Source organism: Esox lucius, chromosome 6 (genome assembly GCF_011004845.1).
Source record: "Esox lucius isolate fEsoLuc1 chromosome 6, fEsoLuc1.pri, whole genome shotgun sequence".
Taxonomy (NCBI): Eukaryota; Metazoa; Chordata; class Actinopteri; order Esociformes; family Esocidae; genus Esox; species Esox lucius.
In genome coordinates, this window is record NC_047574.1 from 16,601,563 (window position 1) to 16,624,795 (window position 23,233).

Genomic DNA, 23,233 nt, shown 5'->3' on the forward strand with positions numbered 1-23,233 from the left:
TTGCTGATTTTAATCCCTGAGTCGACAAAGTGAAGCTCCCTGTGGTTTTGTCCCTAAAGAAGAAATGTAACATAATTATTGACATTTAGTAATATCAATGTTTTCTTGCCAGTGTGAATAAATTTGAATGGCAATTGGTGAAATAAGGGAACTGCTTGTTAAACATGGCCTAGTTAATAGTAATATATATATATATATATATATATATATATATATATATATATATTACTATTAACTAGGCCATATTTATTTATATATATTTATTTATATTAGTTTCTTACAGATTTATGTGAATTTTCATTGTGATTTGACATATCATTTTCTGAAAAAGGGATGGCTCTCTCTGTCCTAGCTTCATGGAGTAGGTCCACAATAATGCAAGGTACTGTACAGCTCACCTAAGCTGAAGTATTCAACAGTAAAATGTTGCCCTAACCACTTGCAGAGAAAACAAAGATACATTAGTGAGTGGCTATTTACATTTCCCAACAAGATGAAATCATGGTGGCACTCAGCGAAGTGAATAAAAATATCAATCGGCATGAATTTGCTCCCTCAGATCCTCTTTTACCGTTGTGTGACATTTTAATCGAATAAGAAAATGCCCCAGTAGGGGAAAAAATACTTCAGACCATGTATACACAGTCATCTATGGAGCATACAGAGCCATCACTGCTCCCAATTCGACCAATAGGATCATGTCTCCCACCTCCTACGTTCTGATGTTTTTACAGGAGATCTAACACAACTTCAAAGGTCAGAATATAAATGACATGGACTTAATTGTCTCTCTTATTTTATAGTTAATAATTTGGTTTCCGGTATGTAGAACTAATACCAAGAGGTTTATTCCAATAATAAAGGTGTGTGAATATCACTCACATACATCAAACAGTGTATGTTATCTACACATTAAATTCACCATGTTGTTCTGTGACTGCAAAATGTTTCCAAATATCTCCATAATGAATACAGTAATATAGGATAGGATTAAATATACAGTACTTCTGGTTTGGGTTCTCAATTTCAATTTCAGTGAGCCCGATGGCACTCAATGGGTTTGGTGCAGGTCGGGCCTGTATTTAAATAAATGTGCTTTTCTTAGTAAAAGGTCAAATCAATATGTATCCCTTATGATGGTAGGATAAGATATCTTCCAGAATCCCCACATGAAAAAATATGATATTGGTTCAACATAAATTGAAATATATCCATTTTTCTGGAGGGAGGATAAGGGACATCAACATCACGGGGAAGTAAACATATTTTTTTTTTATGTCAGTATGGTGAAAGCTGAATTTAATGGAGGCCAAAGGTTGATTTATTTTCTCGCTCCCTGTAAGTCTATCCCCAGGTTAAATCTTGCCAGATGATGAATACCACAAATGATGTTGTGAGAGACACTGACCTTGTCTTATCATGGTTTAAGGACGAGAGCCAGAGCCAGTCAGTGCTGAAGCAGCAAAAGCAATAATCCTAACACCCCCATAACCCCCGTTAGCACCCACACAGAAAATGTTTTAATATACTGTATTTAACAATTTGAGTAACAGTTTTTTTTCTCAGAAAATCCTGATATGAGCTGATACTGCTCAGCGAGGCCACTATATATAACACCTGTGCCTCTTCAGTGCCGCAGAATTTGATTAATCTAGCACTGGCACCATGGCAGGTATGTTTGTTTTGGAAACAGGCTCCGTCTGAGTGTGAGCCTGTACACTTAAGAGCTGACGGGGGAAGTCGGCTCAATGCAAGAAAGTGTAGGTAATACTGTTCATCAGGGCTATTCAATTCCGGTCCTCGAAGCCCGAAATATTGCTGGCTTAATCCTCTACTAATAATATGGGACTGATTCAGACCTGAGATTTCAGGTGAAGGCAATTAACCGAAAACCAGATGTGTTTGGCCCTCCAGGACCGGGTTTGAATAGCCTTGCTGTATATACTATATTCCAAAAATATAATATGAGGAATAATGACTTGGATTCTATGTTTTCACATTTCTGCCTTCCCAATTAAGATTTATTTTTCTGAACTATGCATCGGGTGGCCTTTTTAACATTTATGAAGTGTAGTAGATTGCCAGCTAGATGCTAGATGCTTTTCAGTACGTATTGATGTATATTTGGATGTCAAAAATGTGGATGGCAAAACCAAGCCTGTAGCTAATTTTTGCCAAACGATTTGCAGCTAACTGTGTTTTTTCATGCCTATGGGCCAAGCTGTGAAGTCATTTTCACTTTGGTGTACCCATTTTACCAAATGCCACTTCAGAATGTGGGGGCTTAAACATTTTATTTTATGAACTTACCTACTGTATTTTTGTGGTATCCAAGTAGCTAGTGCCTGCATTTTTCAGTTGCTGTTTTAGTAGCCAAATCCTGCACATTATCCTGCTGTAAGAGGCCAATGCCATCAGGGAATACCGTTGCCATGAAAGGGTGCAAATGGTCTGCAACAATGCTTAGGTAGGTGGTACATGTAAAAGTAACATCCACATGAATGGCAGGACCCAAGGTTTCCCAGCAGAACACTGCCCTAAGCATCACACTGCCTCAGCTGGCTTGCCTTCTTCCCATAGTGCATCCTGGTGCCATGTGTTCTTAGCAATCCACGTGATGTAAAAGAAAATGTGATTCATCAGACCAGGCCACCTTCTTCCATTGTTCTGTGGTCCAGTTCTGATGCTCACGTCCCCATTGTAGGTGCTTTTGGCAGTGGATGGGGGTCAGCGTGGGCACCAACAACTTTCTGAGAGCTAGAATAACATCGTTCAGAGCTAGAATGCATTCAGAGAGAAGCACATTTTAAGAGGCCCCACCATCTTTAAAATAAGCTGTGCAGGAACATTTTGGATTCAGCATTCATAACGATGATGAAACAGTACAGTCAGCAAGCATTGCTTTGCCACTGTCAGCTACTTGATTGGAAACACTTTTAACACGATGACTTCATTCATGCCGAAACCGTACCATTTCCGTGACTCACAAAAGATACGTACAGACCTGTGGGCCCACTGTACCGTTGCATCGCTATTGTCCATTTTTTTGGTTCAGATGGTGTCAAGCATGTGTGGCAGCAACCAGGTGAGGAGTACAAATAGTACAAAAGTGTGTAATCTCAGACCCAGACCTAAAAATATGAGGGGTGTACTGACTTTTGTGAGATACTGTATAAATAGTTTTTCTCCATTTTATTTGTATTGGTTAAGAATCTGTTATTGTTATTTAGGTTACAGTTATTCATAAAGAAAAGAAATGACGTTCTGAGTCATGTTAATGATTAAAACACATCATTAGGACATCTAGCAAAAGAAAAGTGTTGGAAGATTCTGTAACCGAATGGTTCTGCCATTCCATAATAACTAACAAAGAACAGGTACAAATTACTTTCTTATGATGTATGTTTCTGCCAGCAAAGCCACTTTGCAACTTGAGAATGTTTTGGTAAAAAAAAATTCTGTCAACCGACTAGACACAGTTATCATTAGCAGTTGACTTCACAGATTGATGCGAAATGTTTATTGCACGGTCAGGGGCAAACTGGAGATTCATTGGCAGATATTGTTACAGCAAGAAGAAAATTCAACAATGTACCACAGGCCAGCAACACACAATAAAAACAACAACAAAAACACCATACTGCAAGTCATCTAAATAGTATTACAATTCACCTTAACATTTCAAGGGGCTTTTTTAAAGGCACATAAGTTTTGAATGACTGGAAGAAACAATGAAATATATTGAACTATGCTAGCCATTCTTTTGTCCTAAACACACACAGAAAAAATGAATAAACTGTTGAGTTACAGTGGAGAAGAAGACAACACCAGTGTGCCGCACTTAGTCTGTTGAAAAGAACAGTGAGTGAAAATAGATTTGACTGCAGGTCATTTATAAATAAGATGACGTAGTCACTAGGGAGTGAATGAAAGTGGAAGCAGCCATTCGCTTTAATAATGCATTAACACATTTTTGTAGCTGTTATTTGCGTCTCCATTTCTTCACTGCATGGAACATACTGTAAACACATTTCCACTGACCCTTTTAAGCACAGCAAATTCACTCTGTACACGATTTCTCTCATTAGCTGCTAACCGCTGTCACTATTGTGATAACTTAATCCTTTGTCAAAATTTATATAACCAAATTACGGATTTGTAACTTGTTTTTTAAATTGTTTTTTAGTTTAATAACTTTTTGGGTGTTTGACAGGCGCCAACCATGATGTCACCACATTTATATATATATATATATATATATATATATATATATATATATATATATATATATATTTATTTTTTCACAAATGTGTAATATCTTTTAACATTCACATTTAGATTTTTATGTAACATTATATTTAGAAATATATATATTTGATTATTACAATGCCAAGACACACCAAGATGGATGGCTTCAGTAGTACTAAGTATAGCAGGCAATGCAGCTTTTCCTATATTGGGTTGCACGGTTTTAATTCATGAATTTGGGCAAAGCTAGTAATGCTAACTTCAGGCTAGAAAAAATAATTAATAAATCGCTTAACATGGAATATGAAATCATGCACCTTCAGACACAACATCTACATTTTATTTGTTTAGCAGACACTCTTTTCCAGAGCAACTTATAAGATCAGTTTGCAAAGTAAATAAAGAATGTGTGGTATTAATATTTGAAAGTGATTGGAGTTTTTGTGAAAAAACTGATAATAGGCTTCTTGCTTATTTATATACAGTGGAGAGAACAAGTATTTGATACACTGCCGATTTAGCTGGTTTTCCTACTTACAAAGCATGTAGAGGTCTGTAATTTTTATCATAGGTACACTTCAACTGTGAGAGACATAATCTAAAAAAAAAGAGAAAATCACATTGTAGGATTTTTAAATAATTAATTAACTTTTTATTGCATTACATAAGTATTTGATCACCTACCAACCAATAAGAATTCCGGCCCTCCTGTTCTCCACTCATTACCTGTATTAACTGCACCTGTTTGAACTCGTTACCTGTATTAAAGACACCTGTCCACACACTCAATCAAACAGACTCCAACCTCTCCACAATGGCCAAGACCAGAGAGCTGTGTAAAGACATCAGGTATAAAATTGTAGACCTGCACAATGCTGGGATAGGCTACAGGACAATAGGCAAGCAGCTTGGTGAGAAGGCAACAACTGTTGGCGCAATTATTAGAAAATGGAAGAAGTTCAAGATTACGATCAATCTCCCTCGGCCTGGGGCTCCATGCAAGATCTCACCTTGTGGGGAATCAATGATCATAAGGAAGGTGAGGGATCAGCCCAAAACTACACAGCAGGACCTGGTCAATGACCTGAAGAGAGCTGGGACCACAGTCTCAAAGAAAACCATTAGTAACACACTATACCGTCATGGATTAAAATCCTGCAGCGCACGCAATGTCCCCATGCTCAAGCCAGCGCATGTCCAGGCCCGTCTGAAGTTTGCCAATGACCATATGGATGATCCATAGGAGGAATTGGAGAAGGTCATGTGGTCTGATGAGACAAAAATAGAGCTTTTAGGTCTAAACTCCACTCGCCATGTTTGGAGGAAGAAGAAGGATGAGTACAACCCCAAGAACACCATCCCAACCGTGAAGCATGGAGGTGGAAACATCATTCATTGGGGATGCTTTTCTGCAAAGGGGACAGGTTGACTGCTCCGTATTGAGGGGAGGGTGGATGGGGCCATGTATCGCGAGATCTTGGCCAACAACCTTCCCTCAGTAAGAGCATTGAAGATGGGTCGTGGCTGGGTCTTCCAGCATGACAACGACCTGAAACACACAGCCAGGGCAACTAAGGAGTGGCTCCGTAAGAAGCATCTCAAGGTCCTGGAGTGGCCTAGCCAGACATTTTAGACAATTGGGTGTTTCCAACTTTGTGACAACAGAAGTTGGAAGAACATTCATGTTCCAGCATGGCTGTGCCCCTGTGTACAAAGCAGGGTCCATAAAGGCATGGTTTGAAAAGGTTAATGCAGAGGAACCCAAGTGGGCTCCATAGAGCCCTGACTTCAACCCCACTGAACACCTTTGGGATTAATTGGAATGTCGGTTGTAAACCAAACCTTATTGTTCAGCAAACCTTATTGCTGAATGGGCACAAATCCCCACAGAGACACTCCACAATCTTGCGGAAAGCCTTCCCAGTCACAACAGCAATTAGCTATGTGGTGGATTTTATTTTATTTTTTTACCCAAATCAAATCTAAAGAATATTGAATAAAGATTTGAATATGGATCAAATTTTATCTTCAGACATCAAATCCCTTTTAGATTAACCTCAACTGGAATAACATGGCATTGTGACATTTCAGTTAGTCTCAAAGAGGCCATGGTGTTCACCACAATACTCACCTGGTGGATGAAAACCTGTGCTCCTCGGGGGCTCATGAGCAGCATGGCCCGCCGCAGAGTGTCGCGGTAGCGGTTGAGTTCTTCAGTCCGCATGGTGTGGAACAGGTTTGTAAACACTTTGCTGACATTGTGGTCCACCCTCTGTAGAGACACATCCAGACCCTGTCGAGATGCTTGGTCAAGGAATGTCTGCAGCCCGCGAATGTCTGACAGAGAAGAAGAGTGAAGAGAACATCAGAGGCAGGTACAAACTATTTAACTTGTTTTGGTGTTTAAAATACTGGCTTTATTGAAGGTCCAAAAGGACTTCCTGGAAAAGCATGCCATGCCTCCCTTCTCAGTAGGAGGCTATTTCGGTTACCAGCTTTCAGCAACCAACAAAATCTGCACTGCTTCATTTCATCATAAGCCATTACATCAATTATGTTGCAACAGGTGTTTGACTTTGTGGTATACTTATACTATAATGTTTCAGTTTCTAATACACAGTTTTTCTCTGTGTACTGGTTGCAGACAGTGAAGTTACTTGTCAGTAGTTGGTGTGCTTCCCCTGGAGAAAAGTATCTCCAGAGATGAGAAGCGCTGAACAGGCGACTCAAAAGGGAAGGAAATAGAAGCTTTCCACCAAGAATAACCATACCTACTGTATATGCATTCATGCCAAATGTCAAAGTGGATTTTTAAAGAGATGTGTACCATGCCATTTGCAAAATGTGTCTCATTCCCACAGCAGGGAGTGGTAGTCTGATTTGTGTTCCCCCCATTCTTCTGTGGTTGCATCTCTAGAGGATTGATGAGTCATTCAGGCCCTCATCAGTACTCAGAGCAGAAAGTCCACAGAGAGTCACACAGCTACACGCAGGCATGCATGTACTACTGCATGATCACAATCTCTTTTTCTCACTCTTGCTTTCTCTAGTTTGTACAGCCTATTATGAAACATATAAATTACCTAAGCAATTGGTTTTAAAATGTCCCTCAGTAGGGAGCAAACTATTCTGTTTCCATCTTGAAACCAGAGAAGTCAATATAATGGACTGGAAATGAGGCTTTGAGGACAATGGAAAGTTTTGCTCAAGTCATTCCCTAAGGCAAATGTATAGTGAATAACACAGTATCGTTTTTGGTCCTACCCTAAAAAATGTGTTCAGTGGTGTTCTTAACTCATACCACCACAAGATTAATCCTTTAAAGCAGGATGAAAAGCGGCTATACAACAGCTCAGGGTAAGGGCCCAGGCTAAGATGACTGACAATGACTTCAAAGTCCCAGTGATAAACCTAGGGCAGACTTCCAGAGCACCCAGCTACACTATCCTGGATATAGACAGGGGGTAGAAAAGAGGATTAATGAGGAATTATGGGTCAGATTTCTGGACATGTTTTCTCAAGCATAACTTCTGAATATAAATCCGGCTATAAAAGGTTTTACTACTCTACCTCTGAGAGATACCCGAAGATCTTGGAGTGAATCTGCTGAGGCTCAGCTTCATCATGCAAACAATATTAATCCAATAGCAGACATTCAGTAGAATGGAGATATGTCTTTTTTTTTCTTTTTTTTTTTTACACAAGTTCAAATACTTGGTTTGTGAAACAGTTCATAAAACTAGGGGCCAGTTTTAGGGACACAGATTAAGCCTAGTCTAGGTGTCACAGTGCGGTGAGCAGCAGCGCCACTGTTCCATGCACCCTCAGTTCCGTGCACCCTCAGTTCCCGTCACTCATGAACACATCCCAGAATTGTTTTGTGTCACATGTCTTTAATCATGCACGCCAGGTCCCTATCACATCGTTTGTAAGTGTTTAAATGTTTCCCCTCTGCTCCCCGCATTTGTGGATCATCATTGTTGTAGTTTGATGTGTCGTGTGTGTTGCCGTTAAATGTAAGTTTCTTTAGAACCATTGTGTACAGTCGTTTTGCTGCTTAAGTCAGCCCTTTTCTTTTGTTGTTTGGTCGTGCTTGTTATTTGTTCATTAAAAGTTAAAATCGACCACGTTCTGCCTGCGCCTGGTTCCTTACTCCCACAACCCGATGACACTAGGACAAAAAATAAATAAAGCTCAATTGATAATTTCATTGAGATTCATTATTTTGTCCTAGACTAGACTTTAATCTGCGTTCATGAAATCAGCCCTAGATCAATCTAGTTATTATTACTTTAATGGTTTGGAATTTGGTGAATTATGCCTTTTGTCTACAAACAATATCAATCAATAATAACTTAATAGCTGACTTTTAGTAGAATATAAATGTACATTTAAAAGAGTTCATATAAAATATTTCATAAACCAAGTATACAGTAACACCAGATTAAGGTAGTTATTATTAAAAGTCACAAAAACTGAAAGTGAAAAGTCAAAAAAACTTACGGATCCCATTTTACATCACTATGTCCAGTATGTGATGTAAGTGGGTTAGCTTTAAGTTGCTTTTCGAACCAATGCTAACCACACAGTAATTCAAGAAGAAAAAATAATGTGGTAACAATAGTTGGTAACTACGAAATCAAAAATTGCATTCTCTTAAGATGGGGGTAACCAAATTTTTAATTTGATTTTATCCTGTAATAGCATGAATGAGCTGGTCATAGAGTATTTTAGCAAAGGCAGAATAAAAGATTTGGAGTGGTTACATGCATTATATTGAATTTTTCATCAATACTTTCTTCTACCTTGCCATTGGCACTGAACAGTCTTGCCAACAATGTTGTGCATAGATTGCAATCTTGGCATTCAGCTGCCTTTTGCAAAGGCAGTCCAGAGGATTTACTGTACAGCTCCAGATTTACTAATAAAATATAATGTGATTGAACAGTATTGTTCTGTGGAAAATAAGATATATTATACATATATTGGGAGAGGGGTATAAAAAACAATTGTTTCATTGGATAAACGATGGTTTCACATCAGCAGTACTAAATTGCAATCTTTAGAAATGTAGGATTGTAATGCTAAAAGAAGAAAATGCCTGTCCCAATAACTAAATAGGGTACAGTAGCTCCTTATGAATAATTTTGAGGTTTTTGTGTGGCCCAGGGGCATAGGCACTGGATGGCCCTGGCCCACCCACATGAGAGCTTGGCCCACCCAGATTGAGCAGCAGGTTTGACATTCCACTATAAAAATATGATTTCTTTGATTTCTATCTGCCCATCCAAATTTCTGCAGGCCCATCCAGCAACACATTTCTGCTTACGCCTCTGGACTGTGGCCTAACCTAAAATGTTGGCTATTTTAACAAATAACACAACTGAATTGCAGGCCCCCCACGTACACCAAGGAGTCACAAGAATTTGACAGGACAAAGCAGCTCTGTCCGACATAGTAGCCGTCCACCCAGGACGGTGCTGAGCCACTATGCACCACCCTCCGCATGACCCACAGGCACTGTCGGTACACAGGAACCAAGCTTGGATATTTAGCCACAATGACGCAGCAGTACCAAACCACTGTGCCACTGGAGAGCCCACATGAGTCTGTCTGTAAATGGTGCTGGTCGAACAATGGTGATTTATTTTTTGCATTGCTGTTAATACATTCTGTATTGTATATGCCAAACAACATGCCTCATAATCCTCCACTATTATTGTGCTTTACTAGGAAGTAACTCCTGGCTCCCAGTGCCTACGCTTTTACTAAATAATGGGAAATGCATTAATTAAAAAACCCAAAGGGAACTATAGTATAATACCTCATTGAAAATTGTTATTTGATAATGTAATCACTGTGTGAATAAATAAAACAAGTGGTTCTGAATACAGAGGACAGGATGTTTCATACTGAGCAGTGAGCACTAAGGGACTGATCGTTTTTAATGACATGAGGTATATGGAGGATAAAGCACCACCAAAATATGAAAATGGTTGACTCCTCCGTGCAACATATATTTTCACGCTCCCCAAGCCTTGGGAAAAAAACATGACCCTCCCCATTCAAAACACATTGAAAAGTAGATCAAGCGTATTTGGTCTTTAAGACAAAAATGCCTGTTCAACAATATGCACGCAATGGTAGCCTAGAATATAGGCCCACTGTAAAAACAACTGACCATGAAACCAGTTCTCATCTCATAAAACCATTTTGACACTGGACGGCTAACAGCAAAACAGCTTGTTTTTCTTTGCTGCACACTTTGAGTCACTTGTCCAATCAGAAGTCCTCCGTGTTTTCACGTCACCTTTTGGTATCGCCTCAGCTCGCTTGGAACCTTGACGGAGCATGTACTAAAAAAAGTATCAGGTACCAGGGATGTCACAAGGCCTATTTTAGGTGGGTTTTAGCTTTAGTCTGCCTAAATGATTAATTAGCCCCCCCTAAATAAGTCAATACATCAGTCAATATACACTCACCTAAAGGATTATTAGGAACACCTGTTCAATTTCTCATTAATGCAATTATCTAATCAACACATGGCAGTTGCTTCAATGCATTTAGGGGTGTGGTCCTGGTCAAGACAATCTCCTGAACTTCAAACTGAATTTCAGAATGGGAAAGAAAGGTGATTTAAGCAATTCTGAGCGTGGCATGGTTGTTGGTACCAGACGGGCCGGTCTGAGTATTTCACAATCTGCTCAGTTACTGGGATTTTCACGCACAACCATTTCTAGGGTTTACAAAGAATGGCGTGAATAGGGAAAAACATCCAGTATGCGGCAGTCCTGTGGGCGAAAATGCCTTGTTGATGCTAGAGGTCAGAGGAGAATGGGCCGACTGATTCAAGCTGATAGAAGAGCAACTTTGACTGAAATAACCACTCGTTACAACCGAGGTATGCAGCAAAGCATTTGTGAAGCCACAACACGCACAACCTTGAGGCGGATGGGCTACAACAGCAGAAGACCCCACCGGGTACCACACATCTCCACTACAAATAGGTAAAAGAGGCTACAATTTGCACGAGCTCACCAAAATTGGACAGTTGAAGACTGGAAGAATGTTGCCTGGTCTGATGAGTCTCGATTTCTGTTGAGACATTCAGATGGTAGAGTCAGAATTTGGCATAAACAGAATCAGAACATGGATCCATCATGCCTTGTTACCACTGTGCAGGCTGGTGGTGGTGGTGTAATGGTGTGGGGGATGTTTTCTTGGCCACAGCCCAATAGAGCATCTTAGGAATGTGGTGGAATGGGAGCTTCGTGCCCTGGATGTGCATCCCACAAATCTCCATCAACTGCAAGATGCTATCCTATCAATATGGGTCAACATTTCTAAAGAATGCTTTCAACACCTTGTTGAATCAATGCCACGTAGAATTAAGGCAGTTCTGAAGGCAAAAGGGGGTCAAACAGAGTATTAGTATGGTGTTCCTAATAATCCTTTAGGTGAGTGTATTTTCTCAGTGATTTTTATTTTGTTCCATCGCATCATGAACTTCTTACAAATTGTACATAAACTGTATAGAATCGTGTTGATTTGCCAGCATGTTCGGTAGTGTGTGATACTTTGTACAGAACTCGCTCATCTGAAGCAATTTTTCAATTTCAACAACACACAGTAGCAATACTGTGTGTATTTCACAGATTTACGTTTGTTTGGGTTTGAAGTTAACGTACAGTGGGGAGAACAAGTATTTGATACACTGTCGATTTCGCAGGTTTTCCCACTTACAAAGCATGTAGAAGTCTGTCATTTTTATCATAGGTACTCTTCAACTGTGAGTGATGGAATCTAAAACAAAAATCCAGAAAATCACATTGTATGATTTTTAAGTGATTAATTAGCATTTTATTGCATGACATAAGTATTTGATACATCAGAAAAGCAGAAATTAATATTTGATACAGAAACCTTTGTTGCAATTACAGAGATCATACGTTTCCTGTAGTTCTTGACCAGGATTGCACACACTGCAGCAGGGATTTTGGCCCAACGCCCATTCCTCCTATGGATCATCCATATGGTCATTGGCAAACTTCAGACGGGCCTGGACATGCGCTGGCTTGAGCATGGGGAAATTGCGTGCGCTGCAGGATTTTAATCCATGACGGCATAGTGTGTTACTAATGGTTTACTTTGAGACTGTGGTCCCAACTCTCTTCAGGTCATTGACCAGGTCCTGCCATGTAGTTCTGGGCTGATCCCTCACCTTCCTCATGATCACTGATGCCCCACAAGGAGAGATCTTGCTTGGAGCCCCAGACCAAGGGAGATTGACCGTCATCTTGAACTTCTTCCATTTTCTAATAATTGCGCCAACAGTTGTTGCCTTCTCACCAAGCAGCTTGCCTATTGTCCTGTAGCCCATCCCAGCCTTGTGCAGGTCTACAATTTTATCCCTGATGTCCATACACAGCTCTCTGGTCTTGGCAATTGTGGAGAGGTTGGAGTCTGTTTGATTGAGTGTGTGGACAGGTGTCTTTTATATAGGTAACAAGTTCAAACAGGTGCAGTTAATACAGGTAATGAGTGGAGAACAGGAGGACTTCTTAAAGAAAAACTAACAGGTCTGTGAGAGCCGGAATTCTTACTGGTTGGTAGGTGATCAAATACTTATGTCTTGCAATAAAATGCAAATTAATTATTTAAAAATCATACAATGTGATTTTCTGGAATTCTGGAAAAATTACAGAACTCTACATGCTTTGTAAGTAGGAAAACCTGCAAAATCGTCAGTGTATCAAATACTTGTTCTCCCCACTGTATTTCAATGTATTCTGTTCAGAGGAAGGGAGATCCGGCTATTACATTTTTCTTTTAATCACATTTTTCATTCTGAGATGAATAGGCTAATGACAATCTGTTTTGAAATGATTCAGAGAAATCACATTTATAAACAGTATATGTATGTAGATATTCATTTACTATTAACTATAGGCCTAGTTGACAAAATAATTTTTGTATTTTGGCTGTTTTGTGCCTTGTATCGGAGTTGGATGGAGTGGATTTAAATCATTTGATCAGTGTCTAACACAAACTATGAGACAGGTGTACTTTAAGCCAACCTTGACCAAAAAATATGTATTTTGATACATTTTACACCCATAGTTACTCTCAGAAAAGATGATGAAAATATGTTTAGGGGAGTATGCCCAGACCCCCCAAACCGAGGCTTAGCCCCCCTATCCATGAATTTCTCGTGATGTCCCCGCAGGGTACTATCCTAACCTTTGGCCAGTGGAAAAGCAAAAAAGGTGAGGCGTGTAGAGCCAAGTCGAGCTGGTACCATGCAGTGGAAAAGCAGCAAATGTGATCGGATGTAATTACTTTTTTCTTCACCAGAAGGCATGAAACATAGCTAAAACGTTTTAGTAAACACTTGAGAGAGGACTGTGATCTGTCATTTGTAACACAAATAAAAAGGAAATAAATCGTTATTGAACAAAATAGTAAGGTGGCCGATTATAGGGGATGGTGGCTGATAATAGGGGGTTGTATTTTTTAGCCACGTTGCTAACCAACTAGCTGAAAATATTTGTATCTGACATTTCAGAAAAGCTAATTAATGAAATGCTAGTTAACATCTGTATGTCACTAATCACTAAACACTGATAACTTGATCAAATGATTACTCAGTACAAGAATATATATTTCAAAACTGCTGTTGGCTTTGCTGATAATAGGGGGTTCTACGCCAGCTATCAATATTGTTTGCACAGTTGAATCCCCAGTTATATTGAGAAACAATGTGATTTTTCTTTCTTCAGATGAGTTTCTTGAAATATTTTAAACCATTGCAGCAAAAGAGAAAGAGGGGGAAAGGTTAAAAGTGCCAGGTAACTAGCTAATCTGATGAAAGTCTGAATTTAATGATGTATTTACTTGAACCTGAATAGCCTCATTAACTAGGAGAAAATTATTAGTACCATCTTTAAAAGTTTATGCTTTGTTTTTTATAAGAAGTGTATGAATTACTTTACATAAAACTACTTTAATATATTTTTTGTAATACTTTAAAATATGTTTTTTATATACACTCACCTAAAGGATTATTAGGAACACCTGTTCAATTTCTCATTAATGCAATTATCTAATCAACCAATCACATGGCAGTTGCTTCAATGCATTTAGGGGTGTGGTCCTGGTCAAGACAATCTCCTGAACTCCAAACTGAATGTCAGAAAGGGAAAGAAAGGTGATTTAAGTAATTTTGAGCGTGGCATGGTTGTTGGTGCCAGACGGGCCGGTCTGAGTATTTCACAATCTGCTCAGTTACTGGGATTTTCACGCACAACCATTTCTAGGGTTTACAAAGAATGGTGTGAAAAGGGAAAAACATCCAGTATGCGGCAGTCCTGTGGGCGAAAATGCCTTGTTGATGCTAGAGGTCAGAGGAGAATGGGCCGACTGATTCAAGCTGATAGAAGAGCGACTTTGACTGAAATAACCACTTGTTACAACCGAGGTATGCAGAAAAGCATTTGTGAAGCCACAACACGCACAACCTTGAGGCGGATGGGCTACAACAGCAGAAGACCCCACCGGGTACCACTCATCTCCACTACAAATAGGAAAAAGAGGCTGTGACAATTTGCACGAGCTCACCAAAATTGAACAGTTAAAGACTGGAAGAATGTTGCCTGGTCTGATGAGTCTCGATTTCTGTTGAGTGGCTAGCCATATAAATACTAAAGCATTGTAATATTATAAAGAAAGATCCCTAAATATATATTAGAACAGTTAAAAACTGTTCAATTCTGAATCCTGTGCCTGTATCCTGCCTCCATCAGCATTACATATTTTTTGCCAGTGTAAGACAGCTGTCAAGGTCTAGTCTTGATTGTAGGCTTTGTGTTTGCCTTTGGAGTCTGCTATTTGATTGCGAACATGACACCTAAAGAGGTGTCAATAAAAGCAATGTACGTCATTATGAAGCTGACATAGCTAAAACCAGCTGGGCATGGATGTGCCAGCCACTACCTACACAAAAGAATGAGACAAAGATTCCACTTTTAATGTGACCTATAATATGGACAATTAAATTGAAAAACAAACAAATCTTCAAGGGGGAAAAATGAAAACCTTACAATAACCTGGTTCCATAAGTTCTGACATGATTTATCTTTGTCTCATTCTTTTACATCACAAGAACCTGGCATTTTAACAAGGGTGTGTAGACTTTTTATTTCCACTGTATATCAAGCAGGAATTGGAATACATTTCACTTTCAAAAATGCATCTGTCCAAATCTGCTCAGGACTCCTATCCAAAACCAATGGGCAACATTATCAAAGGACCCTTTACACCCCAGCCACATGCATAATGTCTCAAACTAAAGGGCCCAGACAGTTCCTATCTGCAAGCCATTAGACTGCTGAACACTTGATATCCTACATGACTTTTCCATGACTACTCAACTAGGCACACGCATAAACATACTCACCCCCAGCAGACACACAGTATTGTATGATAACACGTACTGATCCTGTGTTCTTGTGCTAATATTAGGTGTATTATTAGTGTTATTATTTGTAATAGCATTGTAGTTGTCTATTTTCTAGAATTCCTGCTTTTTGAACAACAAGGTGGTTCCTTTCCAGACAGTGTCTTTACACAGCTCTCTGGTCTTTACAGTATCTTGCTGTAGAATCTGAATGCAGTCAGAAATTCATAATGAGGCAACCAGAACATACAATGGAACCCCTGCAGTTGTTTGAGTAGAACCATTCCATCACCAACCGTTTCTTTGTCGATTATACTTTTTGAATTATCTAAAATGGTTGCATTCTTTTCCCGACAGAAAATGTGGTTTCATTCAAATATTCATGCAACACTTTGAACTGTCTCTGGCTTTCTCGTTCGTTGAGGCCCTATTCCAATTTCACACTCTCCCCCTGTTTGTCGCCAGTTCCATCCTTCTGTAATCTTTCTCTCACATGATCTCTTTACTTTGCTTATTATACAAGCACATAGCCCAATCCTCTTATGTTTGCCTATGGACATTCTCTCCTCATCAGAAAAGGGGACTATGCATTAGGACTATTCTCCTGCGGTTAAATCAATCTCCACCTAATACCAGTCTAATGCCTACTCTTCTGAGAAGAGAGCACACCATAAAGAGGGCAGTGACAGATGTCCCCCCGCCACACTCATTACGAAGCAGAGGTAATCTCAACATCACCTAGGGAGGAACATGACACATCTAGGGCCTGTCTTGATTCACCACAATAGATGGGACTTTAAAAAGGTGTTACACAGCACATGCACACCCAATGGCCTTTCACAATACTTAAATACATTTTGAATATGCACCGTTCCATAATTAAATGCAATCTTGGTGCTACAGGCATTTAAGTGTGTCATAAACATTGCCTGTCATGACGACTGCACTACACACACTATTTTTGTATGAAGGGAAAAAGGCATCTGTTTGAAAAGTGTATCAACATTTGATTGTCACTGGACCACAAAATAGTCGAATATAGATTTTGTGGTTGTGGCTGTGAGAAAGCCTAGTAATACAATCCTTTTAAATTTGTAAATAAATTGTTTACAGATTTGTTTTCAAAACTTCTAAGTGTAAACAAACTAAAATATGTGGCAGTATTGATACACAGAGCTGTAATTTAGTGGCAATTTAGTTTGCTTAGCTAGCTAGACAGTTTCTAATTATTTTCTTTCTTCTTCCCCAGCTCCTGCGTTGTTTCTGGGGCAGAGCAGCTGTGAGGGCAGCATGGCTGGGAGTTGCCCTCTCTCTACCTTCTGGAGCTTTCTCTTCTTTCACTCCAGCAGATTCCACTGCATGTCCAGCTACTTCTCTTTTTACTTTGGCTTCCCCCGCTGAGTAGCTCTTTGGGAGCCTCCTTATACTTCCCCTGATGAGGTCCCGATGGGAGGCAGCTGTGCACGGCCAGGGATGGCCCTGCTAGCTACCCCCGGAAGGTTCCTGAAGCTGCCAGCTTTGTTTCGGGGCGTTGGTGCAACACTGATGCAACAGGCAGTGGAGCATTCATACCACAATGTCTTAAAATATATTAACTTTCACACTGAAGCATTTTTTGCAATTCAGCCAGGGATATAGTATATTCATGATACAGTAGCAACAACCCAATGTGGATTGGAATACAATGCTTCCAGAAAGTATTCAGAACATTTAATTGTCTCTAAATGTTGTTTTGTTATAGACCTTTATAATTTATTATTAATGTATATCAATATACACAAAATACAAATACAATGTCAAAACCTGTTTTAAAAATGTGTGTGAATTTATATATATATATACCCTATATAACACTACTGTTAAAAAGTTTGGGGTCACTGAAAAATCCATTAAATGAGTCAGAATAGGATATATAGCAAAATTAATGGGAAATAGTCATTGACACTATTCATAATTAGAAATAATAATTTTTAATTGAAATTATAATTGTGTCCTTCAAACTTTGCTTTTATCAAAGAATTGCAGCAATTACAGCCTTGCAGATCTTTGGCATGCTAATTGTCAATTTGTTGAGATAATCTGAAGAGATTTCACCCCATGCCTCCTGAAGCACTTCCCACAGTTTGGATTGGCTTGATGGGCACTTCTTATGTACCATACAGTCAAATATCTGTGTTTTGCGGGTACTATTTAATGAAACTGCTAGTTGAGGACCAGTGAGGCATGTGTTTCTCACTAGATACATTAATTAATTTGCTCTGTTGTGCACCGTGGCCTCCCACTCCTCTTTCTTTTCTGGTTAGAGCCAGTTTGTGCTGTTCTATGAAGGGACTAGTACTGTACACAGTGTTGAACGAGATCTTCAGTCTCGCAAGAAATAGTCTTCATTTCTCAGAACAAGTGTCTGTAGGCCTATGTAGATATTCCATAAAAAATCTTCTGTTTCCAGCTACAATAGACATTTACAACATTAACAATGCATTTCTGATCAATTTGATGTTATTTTAATGGACTAAAACTTTGCTTTTCTTTTGAAAACAAGGACATTTTTAAGTGACCCCAAACTTTTGAATGGTAGTGTAGTCAGACCCTTTGCCATGACACAAAAAATGGACCCCAGATGCATCCTGTGTTCTTTGATCATCCAAAGTAAAAAAAAAAAAAAAAGAAAAGCAACTCTCTACAGGCCTCTGAAATTGTGTAAAGGCATAAATCTAGGGAAAGTTATAAAACTATTGCTAAAGCATTGAATGAGCAAATTCAAGGAGCAAATTTGGTTTAATTATTGTAAAATGGAAGAAGTTTGGAACCAAGTTTATTTGTCTTCCTAGAGCTGGATGTCTGCTTACACTAAGAACAGGACTAGAAGGGCCTTGGTCAGGGAGGTGACCAAGTACCCAATGGCCACTCTAACAGAGAGTCAGATTTTCTCTGCAGAGATGGGAGAACCTGCCAGAAAGATAATCATGCAGCACTACATGAATAAGGCCTTTGTGGTTGAGTATCTAGACGAAAGCCACACCTGTGTGAAAGGAATAGAACATGCTGCCTGATTAACTCTGAGAGCATGAGAAAAAGGTTATCGGATGAGACCAACCTGTAATTAGTAGGCCTGAATGCCAAGTTCTAAGTCTGGCAAAAACATGTAACTAATCATTACCTGGCTAATCCCATCCCTACAGTGAATCATTGTGGTGGGAGCATCATGTCATGAGGATGCTTCTTAGCGGCAGAGACTGGGAGACTGATCAGGATTGAAGGAAGAATAGATGGAGCAAAATACAAACAGGTTTTAGAATAATCTGGTGGAATGTTGATCCAGAGCGCACAGGATGAGATAAGGGCGGAGGTTAATCTTTCAACATGTCGATCCAAATCACACAGCCAAGGCAACACTGGAGTGGTTTCAGGACAAGTCTGTGAATGTCCTACCATCGCCCAGCCAAAGCCTGTACTTGAACCCATTTGAACATCTTTGATGAGGCCTGGACACTTCAGTTCAGCAACACTCCCCATCCAATCTGACAAAAACTGATAGGATCTAAGAAGAAAAATGGGAGAAGTTGCCCAAATCTAGGTATGCAAAGCTGATAGAGGCATACCCAAGAAGACTCAAAGCCGTGATCGCTGCCAAAGGCTTATCTAAAAAGTCTGAATACTTGTGTATATTAGATATTTCACTTGTTTGTTATAATTAAATTGGCACAAATTTCTAAAAACATGTTTTTGCTCTGTCATTCTGGGGCATTATGTAGATGTGATGGAAAGATACAATTAATTTAATTATAAATCAAGTCCATATAAAAATGTAGGGAAAGTGAATGGGTCTGAATACTTTCTGAAGCCTTTGTACTTTAAACCTGACAGTCTGCTCATTACTTTCATAGTCATTGTCATTTGAAATGAAAAGAAAACAGGCAAGAAAAAAAGCTGTCACAGTACAAGTTATTTTTGACATTAATATGTTTAATAGCTTTATTTGGTTGTGTATAGCTATACTTCTAACAACATGCATTGTTTACCAATCCAGTGGGTACAGATATACTGATTACTGAATGTATAAGTATTAATTTAAAGCAAACTTAATGAATAATGTAACACTTATTTTGGTATTTAATCAATGGCAAACAAAAACCTAAAATAAGAAAAGTTCAAAAGTAAAATATTTAATTACAATTACTTATGTCTATTTGTTGTATACAACCAACAACACATTTAAATCAACTAGAATTCTGGGTATTTCCACCACATTTTACAAACACAAAAACATGCCATCATTTCAAACAACCAAACTGTCTCCTGTTTCCATCAAACATGTGATTTTTCAATTACTAAATTACTCACACAATAATCTTTATGTAAATGTGGTTATGGGTTTGCAAAAATTACTTTTAACTGGATTACAGGTATGTTGCTACTGAAGGCTGGAACCAGCAAACAATCTAGTCCTGAATGACTGAAGACAGATTACCAAAGTGACCTGACTAACTTCCACTGAACAGACAACTGTTTTTTTATTATCATGCATCAACCCAACAGGGACATTTCGCCTTTTGAAAGAGTATGGATCCAGTACAACATGCCCTCTAAACTGTCTCTTGGTCAATGTAAAAAGTCAAATGTAAGCACATCTTTACGTGGGTCACTGCAGGAACTCCCCCAAATACTTTTTTATTTCTCAAAGCCACTTCACTACAAGCAAAGGAGAGGATAGAATGCGTTCAAAAGTATTTTGTACGGCCCTGGATCTAACCAGAATAGAAAGAGCAGTGGGAGGCCCACAACTGAGCTAGAGGACAAATACATTAGAATGTCTAGTTTGAGAAACAAACACCTCACAGGTCCTCAATGGGCAGCTTCATTAAAAAGTACCTGAAAAAAACACTCAACATCAACAGTAAAGAGGCAACTCTGGGATGTTGGCCTTCTACGTAAAGTTGCACAAAAAAAAAAAACATATCTCAAGACTGGCCAATAAAAATAAGAACACAAAGACTGGACAAAGGAAGATGGGAAAAAAGTGCTATGAATTGATGAAAGTTTGAGATGTACAAATCACCAATAAGAACATTCAACAGATGCAGACCAAATACAAATATGCTGGAGAAGTGCTTGAAGCCGTCTGTAAAACATGGTGGAGGGAATGTGATTGTCTGTGGGTGCTTTGATCATGGGGAGATTTGTACAGAAAAAAAGGGATCTTGATGAAGGAAGGCAATCACTCCATTTTGCCACACCATGTCATACCCTGTGGACGGTATTTGATTGGTGCCTATTTTCTCCTACTACTGGACCCAAAGCAGAGCTCAAAAACTATGCAAGAGCTATATGGGAAGAAGCAGTCAGCTGGTATGCTATCTAAAAATGGGTGGCAAGCACAGTCACTGGATCTGAACCCAGTTGAGCTGTTGGGGAAGCAGCCTGACCAAATGGTACGTAAGATGTGCCCATCAAGCCAATCAAGATTGTGGGAGGTGCTTCAGGAAGCATGGGATCAAATCTCTTCAGACTACAAATTCACAACTTGAAAGTCAAAGGACTGCAAGATAACAAGAATGCAGATGGTCTGCAAGGATTCTTTGACAAAAGTAAATGATTAAGGACATGGACATGGACTCCACTAGACCTCTGAAGGTGTGCTGTGGTATCTGGCACCAAGACGTTCGCAGCAGATCCTTTAATTCCTGTGAGTTGTGAGGTGGGGCCTCCATGGATTGGACTTGTTTATCCAGCACATCCCACAGATGCTTGATTGGATTGAGATCTGGGGAATATGCCAAGTCAACACGTTGAAATCGTTGTTGTGTTCCTCAAACCATTCCTGAAAAGATGTTTGCTTTTTGGCAGGGAGCATTATCCTGCTGAAAGAGGCCAATGCCATCAGGGAATACCGTTGCCATGAAAGGGTGCACATGGTCTGTAACAATGCTCAGGTAGGTGGTACATGTCAAAGTAACATCCACATGAATGGCAGGACCCAAGGTTTCCCAGCAGAACATTGCCCAAAGCATCACACTGCCTCCACTGGCTTGCCTTCTTTCCATAGTGCATCCTGGTGCCATGTGTTCTCCAGGTAAGCGATGCACATGCACCCGGCCATCCAGGTGATGTAAAAGGAAACGTGACTCATCAGACCAGGCCAACTTCTTCCATTGCTCCGTGGTCCAGTTCTGATGCTCACCTGCCCATTGTAGGTGCTTTCAGCAGTGGACAGGGGTCAGCATGGGTACCCAGACTGGTTTGTGACTATGCAGCCCCATACGCAACAAACTGTGATGCACTGTTTGTTCTGACACCTTTCAATCAGTACCAGCATTAACTTTTTCATCAATTTGAGCTACTTTAGCTCGTCTGTTGGATCAGACCACACGGGCCAGCCTTCACTCACCATGTGCATCAGTGAGCCTTGGCTGCCCATGACCCTGTCGCCGGTTCACCGCTTTTCCTTCCTTGGACCACTTTTAATAGGTACTAACCAGGGCAGACTGTGTTTACCACACAAGGGCTGCAGTTTTGGAGATGCTCTGATCCAGTCATCTAGCCTGGTCAAAGTTGCTCAGACTCTTATACGCTTGCCCATTTTTCCTGCTTCTAACACATCAACTTTGAGGGCAGAATGTCCTAATATATCTCACACACTGACAAGACATGATGATGAGATTATAAGTGTTATTCATTTAATCTGTAAATGGTTATAATGTTATGGCTGATTGGTGTAGTGTATATCATAGCAGTAATGGGCTTTCATATCCATTTTCATTTATTTATTTTTACAGAAAAGGTACCAAACCTTCCTTGTGTTCCAGGGACCCTATTCAGACTGTGTTGTACTCATTTGAAGCCCAGATGGTTGAAGAATGTCTGATGTTTTTGTGAAATGAACACAGCAAAAAAAAAACATGAAGACACTATGGATAAAAGAATGTGATGTCAACAGTCAGTCTCACCCAAGAGACAACTGACTAAAATATGTTTGCAAATCTTATTCATTTAGTCAGGGTTGAAGAACTTGTGTCATATCATATTAATGTTCCAATTGTTACATCACCCTTTAATGAACACCATTCATAGAGTATGGCATACAGGAAGAGATTACTTGTTAAGCATGTATCTAGTGTTTATGAAGCTTTTATGTATGCTATACCAAGCCTTTATATGCATTGTTTTATAAATGTTACTGCTCACTGAAATATTATCAATGGGAGCTGTGATGTGATTTATTAATGATATTATTTTAAAAACATAATGAGAACCTGAAGCTATGACAGCTTATATTGTGATTTCATTGCAATGATTTACTTATGTAGACAAGGAATAATATTTAGTCTTTGCTTCAGTGGCACCTTAAAGACATGAATGGAGAGAACTGTAATTAAAGCCATTGTAGCAGAAATTCATACCAGAAATTAAAATACAATCTACAGTTCAGATGTTATCATTCATTGTAAACAGAACATATTAATGAGCACAAAGGGATCTGAGGCAGACAACAACAATTGGATCTTTGCGATTCACAAACATACATTTAAA

The 23,233-nt window shown here is 39.3% G+C and overlaps 1 protein-coding gene across 4 annotated transcripts in view; it reads right to left on the bottom strand.

Annotated features, from left to right (window-relative positions):
• The window catches only part of grid1a (glutamate receptor, ionotropic, delta 1a), a 270,217-nt gene that overhangs the window by 71,723 nt on the left and 175,261 nt on the right, over positions 1-23,233 (bottom strand). For all 4 annotated transcript variants that reach the window (XM_020047056.2, XM_020047057.2, XM_010869916.3 and 1 more), the window contains exon 4: positions 6,380-6,585. In XM_020047056.2, the coding sequence (XP_019902615.2) occupies positions 6,380-6,585 (206 nt within the window). The remainder of the gene's footprint in view (positions 1-6,379; positions 6,586-23,233) is intronic.